Source organism: Cherax quadricarinatus, chromosome 50 (genome assembly GCF_038502225.1).
Source record: "Cherax quadricarinatus isolate ZL_2023a chromosome 50, ASM3850222v1, whole genome shotgun sequence".
NCBI classification, from domain to species: Eukaryota; Metazoa; Arthropoda; class Malacostraca; order Decapoda; family Parastacidae; genus Cherax; species Cherax quadricarinatus.
This window is the reverse complement of record NC_091341.1, coordinates 27356969-27382735: the sequence shown is the minus strand read 5'-3', so window position 1 is coordinate 27382735 and position 25767 is coordinate 27356969. Positions and strand designations below refer to the sequence as shown.

The window sequence follows — 25767 nt, the reverse complement described above, 5'->3', positions numbered from 1 at the left end:
ATGCTATGCACATAAAAGGCCCAAAGATCCGGAACTCGCTACTGGAACAGGTCAAGGATCCCCAGACAACTTATAAATTTAGGACTCTGCTAAAAAAATCATCTTATCTCACAATATTAACCAAATCAACCAAACATCTACTGACTAGTTTTATCATGTGACCTTCTGGCTTTTAATTCTGCCATTCCATAAAATATTATCACCTGCACCATTACTTGTAAATTAGATTTTGTACTAAGTATACAAAAGATTTATTAAGTCCAAATAAGATTGTAAAACAGCTAACCACTATTCTATGTTTAGTTTTAAGTATAATTACTATGTATTATTATCTTATCTAGTTTTAATTAGTTACTATGTATTAACATTAGTTTGCCTGAAGTGCCTCGGGATGATAGTGGCTATCTTTGTACTTAGTAAATAAAAATTGTAATTACACATTGTAACCTTTACAAAGAAATAAAATTATTATTATTATTATTAAGGTATGTAAATGTTGTATGTACACCAGATCTAATTCAGTTTTCATAGTGAGAATGCGCAACCACTCCCGACCACAATCCTCCTCCCTCCACCGTCCATGTAATGACATATTTTATTCATTCTAGAGTATATATCAGGTTTCTACATCATTTATATTGTTTATTATGTCATATTAGATGAATTGTGACAGATAAATAAGCCATAGAGTTGATATTAGGATTATTTTGTCATGCCTCCTGAGAGCAGGAATTCAGCTGGAATGAATTAATTGCATTTCAATTAATTTAAATAAGGAAAATTGACCCAGTATATGAACAAATCAGGATACGAACAAGTCCACAGAACGGATTAAATTCGTAACCCAAGGTTCCACTGTATATGGTTGAACTACACACTGTAGGGATGACACTGATGCAAGCTCCTGCTACTGTAATATTCAACTTTCTCATAACAATAATAATAACAATAATAATAATGATAATATTTAAAGGTCTTTCTTACCAAGGGTATAAAAATCATCAAGCGTGAGTTGTTTATCTCCGTCTTCAAACATGCCACCATAAAGGTAGAGAACTCCGCGCTTGATAGCCATCCCAGCGTTGATTCTTGGCAGCGGGGTGAACACATCTGGGGCATCAACTGCACCTCTGCAAACACCACTGCTTGATGACTGTGAAGGTCCAACAGTAACCTGCCAAGTACACAATAAACTTTAACCCTTTGACTGTTACGGTCGTATATATACGTCTTACGAAGTACCGTGTTTGACGTATATATACTCATAAATTATAGCGGCTTCAAATCAAGCAGGAGAAAGCTGGTAGGAACACATGTGAGAAAATGGGTCTGTGTGGTCAGTGTGCACCATATAAAAAAATCCTGGAGCACGCAGTGCATAATGAGAAAAAAAAAAATCCGACCATTTTTTGTAATTAAAATGCCGACTTTGTGGTCTATTTTCGTATAGTATTTATGGTTGTATTCTCGTTTTCTTGGTCTCATTTGATAGAATGGAAAACATATTATAGAAATAGAGGTGATTTTGATTGCTGGTTTCTTTTTCTGTTTCATAAACACACTAGATAACAGGAATATCTTGCTACTCCTACTTACATTTTGGTCACACTTCACAGACACGCACATGCATATATATATACATACATCTAGGTTTTTCTCCTTTTTCTAAATAGCTCTTGTTCTTCTTTATTTCTTCTATTGTCCATGGGGAAGTGGAAAAGAATCTTTCCTCCGTAAGCCATGCGTGTCGTATGAGGCGACTAAAATGCCGGGAGCAATGGGCTAGTAACCCCTTCTAATGTAGACATTTACTAAAAAAGAGAAGAAGAAAAACTTTATAAAACTGGGATGCTTGAATGTGCGTGGATGTAGTGCGGATGACAAGAAACAGATGATTGCTGATGTTATGAATGAAAAGAAGTTGGATGTTCTGGTTTTAGCACTGGAAATGGCTTGAAACTGAGCTCACAGTAGCGGAAATGTTAAATTTTTGCCAATGTTTATGAGTAAACAAACGACCTCACACGTCTAATACATGCCAGCTGGTGGGTCTAATATACATTCAAAAATGTGGTGATGATATTTATACAATTATTACAATATTGCACAACAGTAAATCTTCTATTTTTTGGTTTGAATAAAAATTCATTATGTGAATAAAAAATCAAAATGGAATTCATTTGTAAAGCCTCAAAACATAACTAATGAACAGAGGAAATGTTAGTTTAGTGCCAGGAATACCTACATTGTTTATTCTGGAGCCTATTTTGAAATTGGAATATTTTGAACTTTGTGTTAAATTGGCCAAATTACCAATTTCCAATCACTTTATTTTGTAGTTGAAACACAGTTTACTTGGCGATTTCTTATGCTCAATCGATAGAATAGAAGTAATACTAGTGAAATAGCTAAGAGTTTTGTCGACTGGAATATGTAATTGGCCTAAAATGGGAGTCAAAGTCGGCAAAATTGTGAATTCGTAAATATCGCTGACACATCAAAATTCGCAAGAGCATAATTTCGCCAATTTTCCATCAAATTTTGAACTTTTTGTTTTATTACCTTCAGAAAAAGATTCTCTACCATTTCATAAGAAAAAATAATTTTTTTTTTGAAAATTCTTGGATCCTGGTGCACACTTTGAAATTTGGCCTCTGGACCCTGAAAGGGTTAACCCCTGTCAGTTTACCTGGAGAGAGTTCCGGGGTTCAACGCCCCCGCGGCCCGGTCTGTGACCAGGCCTCCTGGTGGATCAGCGCCTGATCAACCAGGCTGTTGCTGCTGGCTGCACGCAAACCAACGTACGAGCCACAGCCCGGCTGATCCGGAACTGACTTTAGGTGCTTGTCCAGTGCCAGCTTGAAGACTGCCAGGGGTCTGTTGGTAATCCCCCTTATGTGTGCTGGGAGGCAGTTGAACAGTCTCGGGCCCCTGACACTTATTGTATGGTCTCTTAACGTGCTAGTGACACCCCTGCTTTTCATTGGGGGGATGGTGCATCGTCTGCCAAGTCTTTTGCTTTCGTAGTGAGTGATTTTCATGTGCAAGTTCGGTACTAGTCCCTCTAGGATTTTCCAGGTGTATATAATCATGTATCTCTCCCTCCTGCGTTCCAGGGAATACAGGTTTAGGAACCTCAAGCGCTCCCAATAATTGAGGTGTTTTATCTCCGTTATGCGCGCCGTGAAAGTTCTCTGTACATTTTCTAGGTCGGCAATTTCACCTGCCTTGAAAGGTGCTGTTAGTGTGCAGCAATATTCCAGCCTAGATAGAACAAGTGACCTGAAGAGTGTCATCATGGGCTTGGCCTCCCTAGTTTTGAAGGTTCTCATTATCCATCCTGTCATTTTTCTAGCAGATGCGATTGATACAATGTTATGGTCATTGAAGGTGAGATCCTCCGACATGATCACTCCCAGGTCTTTGACGTTGGTGTTTCGCTCTATTTTGTGGCCAGAATTTGTTTTGTACTCTGATGAAGATTTAATTTCCTCATGTTTACCATATCTGAGTAATTGAAATTTCTCATCGTTGAACTTCATATTGTTTTCTGCAGCCCACTGAAAGATTTGGTTGATGTCCGCCTGGAGCTTTGCAGTGTCTGCAATGGAAGACACTGTCATGCAGATTTGGGTGTCATCTGCAAAGGAAGACACGGTGCTGTGGCTGACATCCTTGTCTATGTCGGATATGAGGATGAGGAACAAGATGGGAGCGAGTACTGTGCCTTGTGGAACAGAGCTTTTCACCGTAGCTGCCTCGGACTTTACTCTGTTGACGACTACTCTCTGTGTTCTGTTAGTGAGGAAATTATAGATCCATCGACCGACTTTTCCTGTTATTCCTTTAGCACGCATTTTGTGCGCTATTACGCCATGGTCACACTTGTCATAGGCTTTTGCAAAGTCTGTATATATTACATCTGCATTCTTTTTGTCTTCTAGTGCATTTAGGACCTTGTCGTAGTGATCCAATAGTTGAGACAGACAGGAGCGACCTGTTCTAAACCCATGTTGCCCTGGGTTGTGTAACTGATGGGTTTCTAGATGGGTGGTGATCTTGCTTCTTAGGACCCTTTCAAAGATTTTTATGATATGGGATGTTAGTGCTATTGGTCTGTAGTTCTTTGCTGTTGCTTTACTGCCCCCTTTGTGGAGTGGGGCTATGTCTGTTGTTTTTAGTAACTGTGGGACGACCCCCGTGTCCATGCTCCCTCTCCATAGGATGGAAAAGGCTCGTGACAGGGGCTTCTTGCAGTTCTTGATGAACACAGAGTTCCATGAGTCTGGCCCTGGGGCAGAGTGCATGGGCATGTCATTTATCGCCTGTTCGAAGTCATTTGGCATCAGGATAACATCAGATAGGCTTGTGTTAATCAAATTTTGTGGCTCTCTCATAAAAAATTCATTTTGATCTTCGACTCTCAGTCTGGTTAGCGGCTTGCTAAAAACTGAGTCATATTGGGACTTGAGTAGCTCACTCATTTCCTTGCTGTCATCTGTGTAGGACCCATCTTGTTTAAGTAGGGGCCCAATACTGGACGTTGTTCTCGATTTTGATTTGGCATAGGAGAAGAAATACTTTGGGTTTCTTTCGATTTCATTTATGGCTTTTAGTTCTTCCCGCGATTCCTGACTCCTAAAGGATTCCTTTAGCTTAAGTTCGATGCTTGCTATTTCTCTGACCAGTGTCTCCCTACGCATTTCAGATATACAGTGGACCCCCGGTTAACGAACTTTTTTCATTCCAGTAGTATGTTCAGGTGCCAGTACTGACCGAATTTTTTCCCATAAGGAATATTGTGAAGTAGATTAGTTCATTTCAGACCCCCAAACATACACGTACAAATGCACTTACATAAATACACTTACATAATTGGTCGCATTTGGAGGTGATTGTTAAGCGGGGGTCCACTGTATTGACCTCTTTTAGCCGCTCTGTTATTCTTTTCTGTTGCCTGTAAAGGGAGCGCCTGTCTCTTTCTGTTTTACATCTACTCCTCCTTTTTCTTAGAGGAATAAGCCTTGTGCATACATCGAGTGCCACCGAGTTAATCTGTTCTAGGCATAAGTTGGGGTCTGTGTTGCTTAGTATATCTTCCCAGCTTATATCGGTTAGGACTTGGTTTACTTGGTCCCACTTTATGTTTTTGTTATTGAAGTTGAATTTGGTGAATGCTCCCTCGTGACTAATCTCATTATGTCGGTCTGGGGCTCCGCGCATACATGACTGAACCTCAATTATGTTGTTTGGAATCAGGAATAATAAAAGCACAAATGATGCTATTATACACATGCTAAAACTAATATATACCGCTCTCGAGAAGAAAGAAGTCCCACTGGGAATTTTCATTGACTTGCTGCACGCTATATTAACACACTGTGTTATAACAGGCCACTCCCTCAACTACCTAAAGTCATACCTTAGTCACAGAAGCCAATACGTGTACACAAATGGTGCAAACCCTTCAACTTAACCAATCACAGTAGGAGTCCTACAGGGAAGTGTGCTAGGACCACTCCTCTTTCTCATCTACATCAATGACCTACCGAATGCATCACAGCTACTCAAAACCCATATTATTTGGAGATGACACTACATATGTCTTCTCACACCCAAACCCAGCCATACATGCCAACACTGTCAATGCTGAATTACAGAAAATATCTACCTGGATGATGACAAATAAACTTCCCCTAAATACAGTGGTCCCTCATTTATCGTTGTTAATCCGTTCCTGGAAGTGCGACGATTATCAAAATAGACAATTTTCGAATAAATTTTCCCCATAAGAAATAATGTAAATATAATTAATCCATTCCTGACACCCAGAAGTATTAAAACAAAATTTTTTTTTACATGAAATATAGATGTACAGTGGAACCTCAAAAATCGAACTTAATCCGTTCCAGGAGCTAGTTCTAAATTTGAAAAGTCTGAAATTCGAAGCAATATTTCCCATAAGAAATAATGGAAATACAATTAATCTGTTCCAGAAACCCAAAAATATTCACACAAAAAATACATTTTATAGAGATTAATTACAGTTTTACATACAACAAATACTATAGTTTTTAATTATGTATAGTAATACATATAAAATAACATTTTTACTTACCTTTATTGAAGATTGGTGATGGCATCTGGAAGATAGGGAGGAGAGAGGGAGTTGGGGTTAGTGTTTGGAAGGAGAATCCCCCTCCATGAGGACTTCAGGTAAAGCCCTCTCTGGGGTTACTTCCCTTCTCTGTCTTTTAATGCCACTAGGACCAGCTTGAGAGTCACTGGACCCCTGTCTCACAAAATAACTGTCCACAGTCCTCTGTTTCTGGCACCTCTTTAACATTTTCCTAAAATGGGACATGGTTCTGTCACTGAACTTGTTGCAAAGATGGCTTGTTTCACTTGTTCAGGTTTGAATTCTTCACTGTCTATGTACCCCTTAAACTCCTGTACAAACTTCTCAGCTGCCTGTTTGTCTGAACTGGCTGCCTCACCATGTCTTACAACATTGTGTATGCCACTACACTTCTAAAATCTGTCAAACCATCCTCTGCTGGCCTTAAGTTCACTATCAGCACTGGTTCCAGGAGTTTTCTGTACCAGATCGGCATGCAACTTCCTTGCCTTTTCGCAAATAATCATCTCTGAAACACTATCACCTGCGATTTCTTTATCCTTGATCCACACCAGCAACAACTTCTCAACCTCTTCAACTATTTGTGGTCTTTTTTTGGTTAGCATATTAACACCTTTCGCAACATCAGCTTCTTTGATTTGTTCTTTCTTTGCCAGGATGGAACCGATGGTCGACTTGTTTTCCCCGTACATCCTGGCAAGCTCAACAAGTCTCACACCACTCTCATACTTCTGTATTATTTCGTTCTTTACATCTATGGTGTTTCTCACTTTCTTTACCACAGGGGTACCACTAGCAAGTTTCTTTGGGCCCATGGCAGCTTATTTCACAGTTCCACAAGCACTAAACACAACGAAATAATTGTAAAATGTGTGAATGAGAGTGCAGGTTAGTGTTCACTCAAGCATAAACAAAGCTAGACTGCTCACGGCGCCTGCGCGGGGACGCGGACAAAGCGGGCCTGCGGACATGTCCCATACCCGGCGGTCCAAAAATAGGGGCGCGTTCGATAAAAGACACGCAGTTTGCCCGAAAAAATGGTCCTATTTTTGAAACATTCGATATGTGGTACGTTCGATTTTTGAGGTTCCACTGTAGTACATAAACAATACAATGGCATATGATGAATGAAACATTAACAGCATAACACTTACCTTTATTGGCGATTCTTCTTAGTGTATGGAAGACTGGAGGAGGAGAGAGATTGGATTAGTTACTGTTTGGAAGGGGAATCCCCTTCCATCAACACCTCAGGTACGAAGTCCTTTTCTGGGGTTACATACTTCTCCTCTCTGTTTCTTAATGCCACTAGGACCAGCTTGAGAGTCACTGGAGTCCTGTCTCGCAAAAAAAAAAAAGTGTCCAGAGAGCTCTGTTTCTGGTGTCTCTTTAAAACTTCCCTAAAATGGGCCAAGACTCTGTCACTGTACAAGTTGCCAATATGGCTTGCAACATTCTTCTCAGGGTGATGTTTCTCCATAAATCTTTCCATCCTACCCCACATTTCAAAAATCTCCTTAATTTCTGAAGAAGGCACCTTCTTCCATCTCTCTTCCTCCTCCTCTGCAGCAAGATTCTGAGCTGCGATCTGTTGCTCTTCCTGCTGAAGCTCTTGCAGCTCCTCAGTGGTTAGCTCTTCGTTGTGGTCCTCCACCAGCTCTTCCACATCCTCCAAACTCACATCCAACCCCATGGAACTCCCCAATGCCACAATAGATTTCACAACTGACATAGGCTCATCAGGGTCAGCCACAAACCCTTCAAAATCCCTCTTGTGGACACAATCTGGCCACAATTTTCTCCAAGCAACAACAGCTTCTGTGATTTCCTTTTTCTTTGCCATGATGGACGATATGGTTGTATGGGGTTTGTTATACATCCTGGCCAGTTCAGCCACACATACATCATTTTCACATTGTTCAATGATGTTTTTCTTAAATTCAATCGTATTTCTCACCTTCTTTACCAAAGGCTTGGCACTAGGAGCTTTCTTTGGAGCCATGGTAGCTTATTTAGCACTTGCAAGCACTAAAATCAATGGAATATTATGAAATATTTCGTATGAACAAGTTAGGGGACTGTCGCTCACTGGTAAACAATGGCACACTGGCTGGGAAGGGAGGCCGAGGCGGTTAAGAGCTGGGAGTACACGTCCAGGACGAACGACGATTAGCGAGTCAACCGACCATTTGCGAGCCAATATTTGGACGAAAATAAAGTGACGATTTCTGAAAAGGACAACTATCGAGCCCGACGATTATTGAGGGACCACTGTACAGTGGACCCCTGGTTTGCAATATTAATCCTTTCCTGAGAGCTCATCGTAAACCAAAATTATCGAAAAGCGAATTAATTTTCCCCATAAGAAATAATGGAAATCAAATTAATCCGTGCAAGACACCCAAAAGTATGAAAAAAAAAAATTTACCACATGAAATATTAAGTTTAACCCTTTGACTATCGCGGCCGTATATATACGTCTTACGAGGTACCGTGTTTGACGTATATATACTCATAAATTCAAGTGGCTTCAAATCAAGCAGGAGAAAGCTGGTAGGCCCACATGTGAGAGAATGGGTCTGTGTGGTCAGTGTGCACCATATAAAAAAAAATCCTGGAGCATGCAGTGCATAATGAGAAAAAAAACTCCGACCGTTTTTTTTAATTAAAATGCCGACTTTGTGGTCTATTTTCGTATAGTATTTATGGTTGTATTCTCGTTTTCTTGGTCTCATTTGATAGAATGGAAAACATATTATAGAAATAGAGGTGATTTTGATTTATTTTACTATAAAAAGAACCTAGAAATGGAGCTCAAAGTAGGGGAAATGTTTGTTTTTTGCCAATGTTCAAAAGTAAACAAATGATGCCATTGTCCAATAAATGTCCAACTAGCCATTCTAATATGCAGTCATGAATGGGTTGATGTTATTTATACAATTATTATAGTATTGCAGTAGTCTGCATAATAGTAAGTCTTCTATTTTTTGTTTGAATAAAAATTCAAAATAGAAAGCAAGAGTAATATCAGAGGGGCCTGGAGACATGACTGATGGACAAAGAAAATGTTATTTTAGAGCCAGAAATGTCTGCACTGTTCATTCTGGACCTTACTTTGAAATTGTCATATTTTTTAGTTTTCGTGAAATTGGCCAAATTGCAAATTTCTGACCACATTATTAGGTAGTTGGAATCGGTAAATGGGCAGTTTCTTGTACTCAATCAATAGAAAAAATGGAGTTCTAAAGAAATAGCTATGAGTTTGTGCGACTGGAACAATGAAATTAGCCGAAAATAGGGCTCAAAATGAGCGAAATCGCCGATTTGTAAACAGCGATGAGGTCGCTAACTTTGCAAGAGCATAATTCCGTCAGTTTTCCATCAAATTTCGTTTTTTTGGTGTCATTACAATCGGGAAAAGATTCTCTATCATTTCACAAGAAAAAATAAATTTTTTTTTTTAAATTTTGCAACACCAGGAGGTACAGAGAACTTTCACGGCGCGCATAACGGAGATAAAACACCTCAATTATTGGGAGCGCTTGAGGTTCCTAAACCTGTATTCCCTGGAACGCAGGAGGGAGAGATACATGATTATATATACCTGGAAAATCCTAGAGGGACTAGTACCGAACTTGCACACGAAAATCACTCACTACGAAAGCAAAAGACTTGGCAGACGATGCACCATCCCCCCAATGAAAAGCAGGGGTGTCACTAGCACGTTAAGAGACCATACAATAAGTCTCAGGGGCCCGAGACTGTTCAACTGCCTCCCAGCACACATAAGGGGGATTACCAACAGACCCCTGGCAGTCTTCAAGCTGGCACTGGACAAGCACCTAAAGTCAGTTCCTGATCAGCCGGGCTGTGGCTCGTACGTTGGTTTGCGTGCAGCCAGCAGCAACAGCCTGGTTGATCAGGCGCTGATCCACCAGGAGGCCTGGTCACAGACCGGGCCGCGTGGGCGTTGACCCCCGGAACTCTCTCCAGGTAAACACCTCAGGATTGGGGGTTGCGACAGTCAAAGGGTTAATGCACACAAACTGAAGAAGACATGCACAGTTTGTAGTACTCTACTAACAATAGAATACATGACACTTACCTTTAATGAAGATCTGGTGATGATTAATGGGATGGGAGGAGGGGAGAGTGTGGAAGTTATTGTTTAGAAGGGGAATCCCCTTCTATTAGGACTTGAGGTAGCAAGTCCTTTTCCGGGGTTACTTCCCTTCTTCTTTTAATGCCACTAGGACCAGCTTGAGAGTCACTGGACCTCTGTCGCACAACAAATCTGTCCATAGACCTCTGAACCTCCTGTTCCTTTACGATTTGTCTAAAATGGGCCACAACATTGTCATTGTAATAGTCACCAGCACGGCTTGCAATAGCTGTGTTAGGGTGATTTTCATCCATAAAGGTTTGCAGTTCAACCCACTTTGCACACATTTCCTTAATTTTTGAAGTAGGCACAATGGATTCCACAACTGGCATAGGCTTCTCAGGGTTAGCCCCAAACCCTTCAAAATCTTTCTTAATTTCCATACTAATTCTCACCTTTTTTACCACAGGGTTGGCACTAGAAGCTTTCTTGGGGCCCATGGTGACTTATTTAGCAGAAACAAGCACCAAAAACACTGTGATAATATGGAATGTACCGAATGTATCCTTAGATGCGAGCACACTGGCTGGCTTGTAAACACTGGGCCACACGTGGACACGTCTCGGACGAATCGTGTATGGCGGGTTTTTTAATGGGAAGCGAGGCAAAAATTTTGCGTTAAAATGTATCGAATACCGGATTTATCGGATACCAATGCCATCGCAAACCGGAGGTCCACTGTACTGACAAAACCTATTTCATTCAGTTTGGAACTAGAGCTGCAAATGCTCCACTTAATACTAAATGGATCACCCATCACAAGACTCACAGAGGAAAAATTCCTAGGAATCCACCTAGACAGTAGCCTCAAATTCCAGACACATATACAACAAATTTCCAAGAAAATCTCTAAGACAGTAGGCATACTATCAAATATATGGTACTATGTTCCATAATCAGCTCTCCTTGCACTGTACCATTCACTCATCTACCCTTATCTCACATATGGAATTTGTGGATGGGCATCAACAACATCAAATCACCTAAGACCATAATAACCCAGCAAAAGGCTGCAATCAGAATAACAAATTCCCACTTGCGACAGCATACTCCACCTCTATTCAAAAGTCTAAATTTGCTCACCATAAAGAACATCCACACTTATTCATGTGCCCACTACATACATAGAACAATATACGCAAACATAAACCCTCCACTCAAACTTCTCCTCACCAACCTTAACCCATAAACGGTCCAAACGTATATATACGTTTTTACCGCTAGTGCCCCAAACGTATATACAGGTCTCCCTCAACATTCGCAAGGGTTAGGGGATCAAGAGCCTCACGAATGTTGAAAAATCGCGAATGTTTGGTGCCCCAATATATTGTAGGGAAATATAATACAATACTTCTTCCTTAACTTGTTGAACCATGAACAATCATAAAATACATGTAAATGTTGTAAATTGTGGTATTTAATAACAGGTATGTTATTAAATACCACTGCCTCCACTTCCTCGACCACTGCGAGTCCCTACTACCCTCCCTCCGACCCCCCCCAACTGACAGCCAGCCCTCCTACCAGTGTGGTGAGTGTTTTGTTTGTTCATTATTTACTATTAAACTACAGTATAAATAATGTAAACCCGTTTATGACTGCATATTGGAATGACTATTCGGACAGGTATTGGACGGTGACATGTGTTGACTATTGAACACAGCAAAGGATCAAACATTTCTGCTACTGCTAATAATAACAATAGTAGTAGTAGTAATAATACTAATAATAATACTAATAAATTATAATAATAATAAATACGATAGAATTGAAGAAGGAAATTGTACAAACATACGAAGGAGTGGTTGGCACATCGTCAGTGTGGCTTTGTTTATGCTGGAGTGAGCATTAGTCTCCGTGCTCTTCTAAACATTTCACAATAATTCATTGTGTTTGTTGCTTGTAGATTGAGTGCGACTGGAGTGGTAGAGGCAGTGGTTGGGGAAGCGGTTGAGGCATTGGGTGAGGCAGCGGTTGAGGCAGTGGGTGAGGCAGTGGTTGAGGCTATGGTAGAGGCAGTGGGTGAGGCAGTGGTTGAGTCAGCAGTTGAGGCAATGGTAGAGGCAGTGGTTGAGGCAGTGGGTGAGGCAGTGGTTGAGGCAATGGTAGAAGCAGTGCATGAGGCAGTGGGTAAGGCAGTGCTTGAGTCAGCAGTTGAGGCAATGGTTGAGGCAGTGGTTGAGGCAGTGGTCGAGGCAGTGGGTAAGGCAGTGGTTGAGGCAGTGGTTGAGGCAGCGGTTGAGGCACTGGTAGAGGCAGCGGTTGAGACAATGGTAGAGGCAGCAGTTGAGGCAGTGGTATTTAATAACATGTTATAAATAATAATAATACATATTACTAATAACATGTATTATTATTATTATTAATAACATGTATGTTATTAACCCTTTGAGGGTCGACAGGCCCTCTCAGAGACTCGTTCTCAGGGTCGGCCAAATTTAAAAAAAAAAAAAAAAAAAAAAAAATTCTTATGAAAAGATAGAGAAACCCGATCATAATGACACCAAAAGTATGAAATTTGATGGAAAACTTACGGAATTATGCTCTCGCGAAGTTAGCGGTCTCGGCGATGTTTACGCATTGGCGATTTTGCCTACTTTGAGCCCCATTTTCGGCCAATTCCACTGTACCAGTCGACAAAAAACATGAATATTTCGCTAGAACTCCATTTTTTTCTATCGAATGAGTGTAAGAAACCACCCATTTATCAATATCAACTATCCAGTACAGTGGTCAGAATTTAGCAATTTTGCCAATTTCACACAAATTTCAAAAGATGCCAATTTCCGAATAGGGTCCAGAATAAACAAGAAAGACATTCCTGGCACTAAAATAACATTTCATCTGTTCATTAGTCACGTCTCAAGGCCCCTCTTACATTCTTTTGCTTTCCACTTTGAATTTTTATTCTCGCAAAAAATAGAAGATTTACTGTTATGCAGACTACTGCATTAGTGTAAAAAAATGGTATAAATAATATTGGCACACTTGCAAAAGAATATCAGACTCACCAGTTGATGTGTATTGGACGCTTGGCATGATTTGTTTACTTTTGAACTTTGGTAAAAATCGAACATTTCTGCTACTTTGAGCTCAATTTCAAGGTACTTTTCATTGTAAAACCAGTCAAAATCATCTCAATTTCTGTAATATATCTTCCATTCTATAAAATGAGACCAAGAAAACTAGAATACAACAATAAATACCATACGAAAATACAGTGCAAAGTCGCTGTTTTATTCCAAAAAAACGGTCCAAGTTTTTTTTTCTCATTATGCATTGTGTGCTGCAGGATTTTTTTTATAGTGTGCACACTGACCACATAGATCCATTCTTTCATATGTAGGCCTACCAGCTTTCTCCCACTAGATTTGAGGGCGCTAGAATTTAGGCATATTAGTACGTCAAAAACCCTGGGCCGTAAGCCGTACTAGTATGGCCGAAACCCTCAAAGGGTTAAATACCACTGCCTCGACCACTGCCTCACCCACTGCCTCAACTGCTGCCTCAACCACTGCCTCACCCACTGCCTCACCCACTGCCTCAACCACTGCCTCACCCACTGCCTCACCCAATGCCTCAACCGCTTCCCCAACCACTGCCTCTACCACTCCAGTCACACTCAATCTACAAGCACCAAACACAATGAATTATTGTGAAATGTTTGGAAGAGCACGGAGACTAGTGCTCACTCCAGCATAAACAAAGCCACACTGACGATGTGTCAACCACTCCTTCGTATTTTTGTACAATTTCTTTCTTCAGTTCTATCGTATTTATTATTATAATTATTATTATTATTATTATTATTATTACTATTGTTATTATTAGCAGTAGCAGAAATGTTTGTTTCTTTGCTGTGTTCAAGAGTCAACACATGATGTCACCGTCCAATACCTGTCCGAATAGTCATTCCAATATGCAATCATGAACGGGTTTACATTATTTATACTGTAGTTTAATAGCAAATAATGAACAAACAAAACACTCACCACACTGGTGGGAGGGCTGGCTGCCAGTTGGGGGGGGGTCGGAGGGAGGGTAGTAGGGACTCGCAGGTGGCGGAAACTTAAATATGATTGATTTGGCGGCTGGGAATTTGGAGGCTGGGAATTTGGCGGTTGGTAATTCACGAATGTGTGAAGCCCGCGAAAGTTGAAAACGTGAATGTTGAGGGAGACCTGTATACGTTTTATGTGTCCTACATTTAACATTGCCACGATAAGCCTGAGTCGCCTAGACATGTGAGAATGGGTGTGAGCACTCACTGTGCACCATATTAAAATAATTGGGGATGCCTGGGTACCACATGCTCTTTTTTCCTATTAAAAAACAACAATGTTTTTTTCTCAAAGTTGGGGCAGTACGGTAGTGAACGTATATACATGTATATGTTTGGACCGTTTACGGGTTAACAGGACACACGACCATAACACAAAACACAGATCTCTTTTTGATGTACCCTGTGTCCATATCACACTATGTAAAAACTATGCACATGAGTGCCCCAAAATCTGGAATTAATTACCAGAACATACTAAAGTAACCAGGCCGGAAAATCAATTTAAGACTCTTCTAAAAAAACCACTTACTTGCCCAGGACTAAATAATCAACACTCATTATTTAACATTACCAATAATTATGCCAATTACTTAAACTTAAAACTTCAAGACAAGATACGGTAAATTGATCATATTGTTTGTTATACATTGTAATGCGACAAGTTTGTACAACTATAATGCTTCAATATTGAAATGCTCAAATTTCATTGTTTCAAATACTCAATTGTACTTCATATTGTAAATTGTTTATGGTAATTTTCACCACTGAACCTTTCATTATTTGTTAATTTTAAGTTAATTTTAAGCCTGCCCATAATGCTCTGCATACAGGGGACTTTTAGCATGTTCACCCAACTACTATAATTCCTTGTACAACTATGTATTATGTCCAAATAAACTATATGAATATGAATACCACTGTGTAATCTACCCTTGCTTGGGGATCAACCATAACCAATTACCTTAAACCTTTAATAACCCAACAAAAAGTTGCTGTGTGGATGATCACACACTCCAGTGCCAGACAACACACTCCAGTGCCAGACAACACACTCCAGTGCCAGACAACATACTCCAGCTTGGGGATCAACCATAGCCAATTACCTTAAACCTTTAATAATCCAACAAAAAGTTGCTGTGTGGATGATCACACACTCCAGTGCCAGACAACACACTCCAGCGCCAGACAACACACTCCAGCTTGGGGATCAAACATGGCCAATTACCTTAAACCTTTAATAACCCAACAAAAAGTTGCTGTGTGGATGATCACACACTCCAGTGCCAGACAACACACTCCAGCTTGGGGATCAACCATGGCCAATTACCTTAAACCTTTAATAACCCAACAAAAGTTGCTGTGTGGATGATCACACACTCCAGCACCAGACAACACACTCCAGCGCCAGACAACACACTCCAGCGCCGGACAACACACTCCAGCACAGGACAACACACTCCAGCGCCGGACAACACACTCCAGCGCCGGACAATACACTCCAGCGTCGGACAACACACTCCAGTGCTGGACAACACACTCCAGCGTCGGACAACACACTCCAGAACCGGACAACACACTCCAGCGCCGGACAACACACTCCAGCGCTGGACAACACACTCCAGCGCCGGACAACACACTCCAGCGCCGGACAACACACTCCAGCACCGGACAACACACTCCACCACTCTTCAACAACTTGAACTTATTTAACCCTTTGACTGTCACAAGCCCCAGTATAAATGCATGAACGTATGTATGTGATGTATATATGTATGCGTGTGTGTCAATGTATGCAAGTGCCTATATGTATCACTGCGTGTATGTGTGTGTGTGCTTATGTATATGTATACATATGTACATTTGTGCAATGCCCAATCCTGAAGTGTCTCCTGGTGTTGAGAAATATTAACCCTTTGACTGTTGCAATCCCCAATCCTGAGGTGTCTCCTGGTGTGGCAAAATTTAAAAAAAAAAAAATTATTTTTTCTTAAGAAATGATAGAGAATCTTTTCCCGATTGTAATGACACCAAAAAAACGAAATGTGATGGAAAACTGACGGAATTATGCTCTCGCGAATTTAGCAACCTCGGCGCTGTTTACAAATCGGCGATTTCGCCCACTTTGAGCCCTATTTTCGGCTAATTCCATTGTTCCAGTCACCCAAACTCATAGCTATTTCTTTAGAACTCCATTTTGTCTATCGATTGAGTACAAGAAACTGCCCATTTACCGATTTCAACTACCTAATAATGTTATTTCTGAATTATATACATGTTGCTATGAAATTATTGTGTGTGGAAATATATTACTTATTTACGGAAAATACTAATTGTGTAGGGGGAAAATACTACCTGTATACCTTTGATATACCTTTGAAGAGTTTTGAGAGTTTGTCTACTCTCTGAGTCTGGCCATGGGCCAGGCTCATTTGGTGCTTGCCTGGTCAACCAGGCTGTTGCTGCTGCAGGCCTGCTGCCCCACATATCCATTGCAGCCTGGTTGATCTGGCACCTGGTGAAGATACTTGTCCAGTTTCCTCTTGAAGGCTTCTATGCTTGTTCCAGCAGTGTTTCTGATATTTTCTGTTAAGATGTTGAATAGTCTGGGACCCCGGATGTTGATACAGTGTTCCCTTATTGTCTCCACTGCACCCCTGCTCCTACCTGGGTTTATTTTACACTTCCTCCCATATCTCTCACTCCAGTATGTTGTTATGGCAGTGTGCAGATTTGGGACCAAGCCCTCGAGTATTTTCCAGGTATATATTATCATGTATCTCTCTCTCGTCCACTCCAATGAATACATGTTTAAGTCTTGCAGATGTTCCCAGTAGTTTAGTTGCTTTACAGGCTCAGTGTGAGCTGTAAACGATCTCTGTATTTGTTTCAGCTCTGATATTTCACCTGCTTTGAACAGGGCCATCAGCACTGAGCAATATTCTAAGTGAGGGAGCACTAGTGATTTGAAAAGTGTCACCATCGGCATTATTTCCCTTGTTTTGAAAGTTCTCAATACCCACCCAGTCATCTTCCTGGCTGTCATGATCTTTGTCTTGTTATGGTCTTTAAAAGAAAGGTCAGCTGACATAATTATTCCCAGGTCTTTTACGTGTTCCTTAATTTCTATTTAGTGACCCTCTTGAGTTTTGTATATAGTGTTCCTTTTGAGTTCTTCATTCTTTCCATACCTAAGTACTAGTTGGAACTTCTCACCATTGAATGTCATGTTGTTCTTCACTGCCCACTGGAAAACCCTGTTTACGTCTTCCTGTACTTTTTCAGTGTCCTCTACCGAAGTGACTTTCATGCTTACTTTAGTGTCATCTGCAAATGATGATACAAAAGTGTGCCAGATGTTTTTGTCTATGTCTGCTACGAGGATGAGACACAGCAGAGGTGCCAGGACAGTGCCTTGGGGCACTGAGCTTTTGACCTCGCTGATGCTGAATCTTGCCCTGTTCACTACTACTTTTTGTGTTCTGTGTTAGGAAGCCAAAAATCCATCTGCCTACCTTCCCTGTAATGCCCATGGCCTTCATTTTGTGCAGTTTCACTCCATGATCACATTTGTCAAACGCCTTTGCAAAATCTGTGTAAATCACATTTTTGTTTTGGTCGTCTTCCAATGCCTCCGTAATTCTGTCATAATGGTTCAGCAGCTGTGACAGACATGATCGTCCTGCTCTAAAACCATGCTGGTTCGGGTTATGTTGGTTGTGCTGCCGTCTCATCACTCTTTAGAAGATTTTTATGATGTGTGAGGTTAGGGCTACTGGTCTGTAATTTTTAGCTAGTGCTCTACTACCCCTCTTATGGAAAGGAGCTATGTCTGCACTCTTTAAGGCCTCCGGTATTTCACCTCGATCTAAGCTCTTTCTCCAAAGAAGAAAAATTCTAACTGCAGAGTAAAGTACAGGTTTATTTCTTTGTAAAGGTTACAATATGTAATTACAATTTTGGTTTGCTAAGTAGAAAGAAAGCCACTATCATGCCGGGGCATTTCAGGCAGACTAATCCTAATACGAGTTACTAACTTAATTTGTTTCAGAAGGCTGTTCGAGTGCCGTTACTGAATGAGTTTGTTCCCATAAGGAATAATGTAAATTAGATAAGTCCACCTCAGACCCTCAAAAATACACTTACAAAAGCAATTACAAAAATACACTTACATAATTGTTTGAGTTGGGAACTGTTGGAAACTCGAGGTACCACTGTACTTAGTAACTACTTAAACCTAGACAAGATGATAGTACATAGTAATTACTTAAAACTAAACAAGTGGTTGACTTGATTACAATCACATTTAGTTTTAATACTAATGTGAGGTAGTCAAGAAAGAAGTTTCTAAGGATAAAAAACCTCTCACATTGATAAACATCTACAGAGTTCCGCAGTCAAACATTAGCCGATTTAGTCAAAACCTAGGAAGTATGATAACTGATGCACGCATGAACAAAGATCACTTACTACTCTCAGGTGACTTCAATATAAATCTCCTGCAAGACCAGGACCCACACGTTACTGAATTCACAAACACAATGAGTAACTGCATGTTACTACCAACAGTAACAAAACCTACAAGAGTTACAGAGACTAGTGTTTCCCTACTTGACCACATCTGGACCAACACCATATCCCCTTTAAAATCAGGCATAATTACAGATAATACCACAGACCACTACCCTACTTTCCTCATAACAACTCTTGGTAAATTACCCCAAGACACTACTAAAGTCACCTTCAGACTTCACAATGAGGCAGCCATTAATAACTTCACAACAGCAGTAGCAAACATTGACTGGCACACTGAGCTAGAAATCTATACAGATATTGACGAATGTATTAATAATTTTCTAAAAAAGACCCAATACCTCTATAATAAGCACTGCCCTAAAAAAATTAAACAGATGACAGCTAAGAGACTGAACAGTCCCTGGCTAACACCCAGCATTCTCAAATCCATAAATACAAAACACCAATATGAAAAACAGTACAGAATGGGTCACATAACCAGAGACCAAACAAAACGTTACTCGTCAATCCTAACCAGCCTGATAAGAAGGGCAAAAAAATTGTATTATGAGAACAGATTATCCAACTTACAAGGTGATATAAAAAAGACCTGGAAAACCCTATCAGAAATTCTGGGAACAAAAAAGATATCACGAAATAGCGAAATAAAATTAGCAAAATCAGATGAACCTCAACTCCCACCAACAGAAACAGCAAACAGACTCAATGATTTCTTCTCCACTATAGGACAAAACCTTGCCAATAAAATCCCAAGCTCAGATACCCCACCAAATGACTACCTCACCGGCAACTACCCGAACACACTGTTCCTAGCTCCGACTAACCCATACGAAGTCTCCCTTATTATCAACGCACTAAAAAACAAGGCAGGAGATTTAAATACCTTACCACCCTTTATATACAAAAAAGTGTCACAAGTGCTATCACCAATCATTGCAACACTCTTTAACAAATCCATTGAATCCTCCACCTTCCCTACAGTACTCAAAATAGCAAGGGTCACCCCGATCCACAAAGGAGGAGACCAAACAGAGTTGAATAACTATAGGCCAATATCCAACTTACACCCTCTCTCAAAAATCTTCGAAAAATTAATTCATAAACGAATCTACTCCTACCTTATCTCCCAAAACATACTCAACCCCTGCCAATTTGGATTCAGGCCTAATAAAAATACTAATGATGCTATTGTACACATGCTAGAACATATATACACTGCAATAGAGAAAAAATAAGTCCCACTGGGGATCTTCATTGACTTACGTAAAGCTTTTGATACAGTTGACCATGACTTGCTCCACGTAAAATTGTCACACTATGGTATAAGAGGGCACTCCCTCAACTACCTCAAGTCATACCTCAGCAACAGAAGCCAATATGTGTACGCAAATGGGGCAAACTCTTCTGCACAACCAATTACAGTTGGTGTCCCACAGGGAAGTGTCCTTGGCCCTCTTCTCTTTCTCCTATACATAAATGACCTACCAAATGCTTCGCAATTACTCAAACCCACACTATTTGCAGATGACACTACATACGTCTTCTCCCACCCGAGCCCAGTCACGCTAGCCAATACTGTAAATACCGAATTATAGAAAATATCTACCTGGATGAGGACTAACAAACTTACACTAAACATTGACAAAACCTACTTCATTCAGTTTGGTAACAGAGCTACAGATGTCCCTCTTAACATAATGATAAACGGATCACCTATCACAAAGCTAACAGAGGGAAAATTCTTAGGAATCCACCTTGATAATAGACTCAAATTTCATACACATATACAACAAATTTCTAAAAAAATTTCCAAGACTGTAGGCATACTATCGAAGATACGGTACTATGCTCCACAGTCAGCCCTCCTGGCCCTATATCACTCACTTATTTACCCCTATCTCACCTATGGAATTTGTGCATGGGGCTCAACAACAATTAACCATCTCAGACCACTAATTACCCAACAAAAGGCTGCAGTTAGAATGATAACAAATTCTCACTACAGGCAGCACACTCCACCAATATTCAATACACTAAACCTACTCACCATACAAAACATCCATACTTATTACTGCACCTATTACATACATAGAACACTTAACTCTGATATTAACCCTCCCCTCAAACATCTCCTTGCCAACCTCAACAGAACACATGACCATAACACAAGGCACAGATCACTCTTGGATGTTCCTCGTGTCCATCTCACACTATGCAAAAACTCAATGCACATAAAAGGCCCTAAAATCTGGAATTCATTACCTGTAAATATAAAAGAAACACTACCTGTTTATAAAATCAAGTCTCTTCTCAAAGATCACTTACTCACCCAAAACCAAATAAATACTGAATAACTCAACCTTATAAATTGTATATCTTAAATGTTTCTCACAATTATATCACATAAATGTTAAACCTAAAACCCAATTTAACTTTACTATTTTTTTAAATAAACTACCTAACAGAATTCTCCATACGACTGAATGTACAATAATGCATGCAACCATATGACCTGTCTTTGTAATACTCACTTGTACTTTATAGTAATCTGTTTACATTAATGTTTTATCACTGATTTCATCATTGCTTAGTTAATCTTAAGTTAATTTTAAGCCAGCCCGTAATGCTATGCATAGTATAAGTGGCTTTGGCATGCTGCTCTTATCTGTATTTTTTTTGTACCTCTGTATGTGTGCTCAAATTGTAATAAATAAATAAATAAATAAATAAATAAAAATCTTGAAGTTACACATAATAAAAAATATTACAATTAATGATTCAGTAATATTTCATAGACTAGCAGAAGTTCAAAAGTATAGAGGCAAATACTGTACTGTGTAGGGGTAATACTACCTGTGTAGGGGTAATACTACCTGTGTAGGGGTAATACTACCTGTGTAGGGGTAATACTACCTGTGTAGGGGTAATACTACCTGTGTAGGGGTAATACTACCTGTGTAGGGGTAATACTACCTGTGTAGGGGTAATACTACCTGTGTAGGGGTAATACTACCTGTGTAGGGATAATACTACCTGTGTAGGGGTAATACTACCTGTGTAAGATTTTTCGTTCGGATTTTTAACCCCGGAGGGTTAGCCACCCAGGATAACCCAAGAAAGTCAGTGCGTCATCGAGGACTATCTAACTTATTTCCATTGGGGTCCTTAATCTTGTCCCCCAGGATGCGACCCACACCAGTCGACTAACACCCAGGAACCTATTTGCTGCTAGGTGAACAGGACAACAGGTGTAAGGAAACGTGTCGAAATGTTTCCACCCGCCGGGAATCGAACCCGGGCCCTCCGTGTGTGAAGCGGGAGCTTTAGCCACCAGGCTATTACCTGGGGTAATACTACCTGTGTAGGGGTAATACTACCTGTGTAGGGGTAATACTACCTGTGTAGGGGTAATACTACCTGTGTAGGGGTAATACTGTACTGTGTAGGGGTAATACTACCTGTGTAGGGATAATACTACCAGTGTAGGGGTAATACTACCTGTGTAGGGGTAATACTACCTGTGTAGGGATAATACTGTACTGTGTAGGGGTAATACTGCCTGTGCAGGGATAATACTGTACTATGTAGGGGTAATACTGTACTATGTAGGGGTAATACTACCTGTGTAGGGGTAATACTGTACTGTGTAGGGATAATACTACCTGTGTAGGGGTAATACTGTACCATGTAGGGATAATACTGTACTGTGTAGGGATAATACTGTACTGTGTAAGGGGTAATACTACCTGTGTAGGGATAATGCTGTACTGTGTAGGGGTAATACTACCTGTGTAGAGATAATACTGTACTGTGTAGGGGTAATACTATCTGTGTAGGGGTAATACTACCTGTGTAGGGGTAATACTACCTGTGTAGGGGTAATACTACCTGTGTAGGGGTAACACTACCTGTGTAGGGATAATACTGTACTGTGTAGGGGCAATACTACATGTGTAGGGGTAATACTACCTGTGTAGGGATGTGAGGGAAAAGTTCAGTAGATAGGAGTAGCGAGGGAGTATATAGTAACAATAGTTTCATTGCCGGCTACTTGTTAAGGTAGGGTAAGTCCAGCTCCCGCTATTCCCGCCTTTTCTCCCCCACCCCAAAAGTGATAGTTTGATTGCCGGCTGCTTGTTAACGTAGGGTCAGTCTAGCTCCCACTATCCCTTCCCCTCCCTCTTCCCCCCCCCAAAAGGTGACGTGTGGGGCTCTGGTCAAACAGTAAATCACTCGACTCACAGCTCCCAACACTACTGTAAGTACATGCCTGCCTTGTATTCTAGTGGATTTATTGGTTGAAAGCTTCACTTTTGATCAATAATAAACTTAGTCTTTTCAGCCTTGCTCTAAGTTGACTGTTGTAATAATCACCACATCTTTTAGGTATTGTACTTATCATGGAGAGTGATTATTTAAGCAGTGGGTAACCTGTCTATCTTTTCAGCTTGGATGACAGAGAAGGTCACCTGTCAATCAACGAGAAGAACTGATGGAGACGGACTAACATCCTGGAGACGTCCCATTTTGGATTTAATTACCTGTGCACCTGTATGAAATTGCAGGACGTAACCCCACATCATTGCAGCGGTAAAGAACCTGCTTTCCTGTCATCGGGATATAATACTCACGGCTATACTGTGAAGAACTAGCCAGTGGGTCGTAACCAACACCTGCGACCCCCCCCCATCATCAGCAACGGCTACGATTTCAACAACAGTGTCACCAACATCAGACACCCCTATATATATTAGTGTTGAATTCAGTTATTTATATTTTTCATTTTTTTATTTATTTTTTTTTTTTTATTTTATTTACAATTTGAGCACACATACAGAGGTACAAAAAAAAATACAGATAAGAGCAGCATGCCAAAGCCACTTATACTATGCATAGCATTACGGGCTGGCTTAAAATTAACTTAAGATTAACTAAGCAATGATGAAATCAGTGATAAAACATTAATGTAAACAGATTACTATAAAGCACAAGTGAGTATTACAAAGACAGGTCATATGGTTGCATGCATTGTTGTACATTCAGTCGTATGGAGAATTCTGTTAGGTAGTGTATTTAAAAAATAGTAAAGTTAGATTGGGTTTTAGGTTTAACATTTATGTGATATAATTGTGAGAAACATTTAAGATATACAATTTATAAGGTTCAGTTATTCAGTATTTATTTGGTTTTGGGTGAGTAAGTGATCTTTGAGAAGAGACTTGAATTTATAAACAGGTAGTGTTTCTTTTATATTTACAGGTAATGAATTCCAGATTTTAGGGCCTTTTATGTGCATTGAGTTTTTGCATAGTGTGAGATGGACACGAGGAACATCAAAGAGTGATCTGTGCCTTGTGTTATGGTCATGTGTTCTGTTGAGGTTGGCAAGGAGATGTTTGAGGGGAGGGTTAATATCAGAGTTAAGTGTTCTATGTATGTAATAGGTGCAGTAAGATAAGATAAGATAAGATAAGATAAGATAAGATAAGATTTCGTTCGGATTTTTAACCCCGGAGGGTTAGCCACCCAGGATAACCCAAGAAAGTCAGTGCGTCATCGAGGACTGTCTAACTTATTTCCATTGGGGTCCTTAATCTTGTCCCCCAGGATGCGACCCACACCAGTCGACTAACACCCAGGTACCTATTTGCTGCTAGGTGAACAGGACAACAGGTGTAAGGAAACGTGTCGAAATGTTTCCACCCGCCGGGAATCGAACCCGGGCCCTCCGTGTGTGAAGTGGGAGCTTTAGCCACCAGGCCACCATGGATGTTTTGTATGGTGAGTAGGTTTAGTGTATTGAATATTGGTGGAGTGTGCTGCCTGTAGTGAGAATTTGTTATCATTTGTTGGGTAATTAGTGGTCTGAGATGGTTAATTGTTGTTGAGCCCCATGCACAAATTCCATAGGTGAGATATGGGTAAATAAGAGAGTGATATAGGGCCAGGAGGGCTGACTGTGGAGCATAGTACCGTATCTTTGATAGTATGCCTACAGTCTTGGAATTTTTTTTAGAAATTTGTTGTATATGTGTATGAAATTTGAGTCTATTATCAAGGTGGATTCTTTAATGTAGGATTAATATTTCATATTTAAGTGTTTTATATTTTATATTTTCTGTATAATAAAATGTTTATGTTTGTCTGTTATTATTTCTTTTTCTATTCATTAATTTTCCTGAGGAGGAGCCAGCCTGAGTAATACTGTCTGAAGTTATTACAGGGCTGAGTAAGCCTTCACAAGTGGCGACCTTGCCAGGATCAACTCGACTGAATCAAGATTCAACTCCATCTCGAATCTACCATTGGAACTTCAACGCCGCATACCACAGACGGTTACCACCAGCCATGAGTAATCATTCTCTATGGTAGGACTACAGTACAGGTATTTAAAAGATTTGGTGATTGTTATAGTCTCAATTTATTGTAAGTCAAGTCAGGCAGGATATAATATTTAATTCTGCCACCTTTTGGAGCTTGAAACACTTTGGAGGATTAGACTCTAGGGACCCAAGATTTTCCAGTGACAATCTGTTTCATTGAGCTCTTTATTATATCAAGGGAACCGTCATAGGACACTCTTGATTTGTTGGTGAGAAGATTGGATGGTCAAATGACCCCATTCTACTTACTGTTTGCTCGGAGCCGGCATAGTACCCTTCGTTTTAATTAATACATATTGTTTAATTGAAGCAGGGATCGAGCCCTCTGGTTTATTTACAGTTTGAGCGGAGCAGGAATTGAACCCTCCGTTTTCTTTAATACCCATTTCATTTCCCCTGATAGTTTAAGTTATTCTTGCAAGCATGGAGGAATTCCAGTTTTGGATGAACGCTGGAAGTAAGTTAGGAATAACAGGGAAAAATTTAG

The 25767-nt window shown here is 40.2% G+C and overlaps 1 protein-coding gene and 1 long non-coding RNA gene across 2 annotated transcripts in view; one reads left to right on the top strand and one right to left on the bottom strand.

The window, feature by feature from the left end:
- The window catches only part of LOC128695241 (kelch domain-containing protein 4), a 75240-nt gene extending 74036 nt beyond the window's left edge, over positions 1 to 1204 (bottom strand). Inside the window, exon 1 of the mRNA XM_070095615.1 lies at positions 985 to 1204. Coding sequence (XP_069951716.1) covers positions 985 to 1075 — 91 coding nt within the window. The 5' untranslated portion in view covers positions 1076 to 1204. The remainder of the gene's footprint in view (positions 1 to 984) is intronic.
- LOC138854153 (uncharacterized) overlaps positions 1 to 25767 on the top strand; it is a 139053-nt gene that overhangs the window by 45618 nt on the left and 67668 nt on the right. The window lies entirely within an intron of this gene.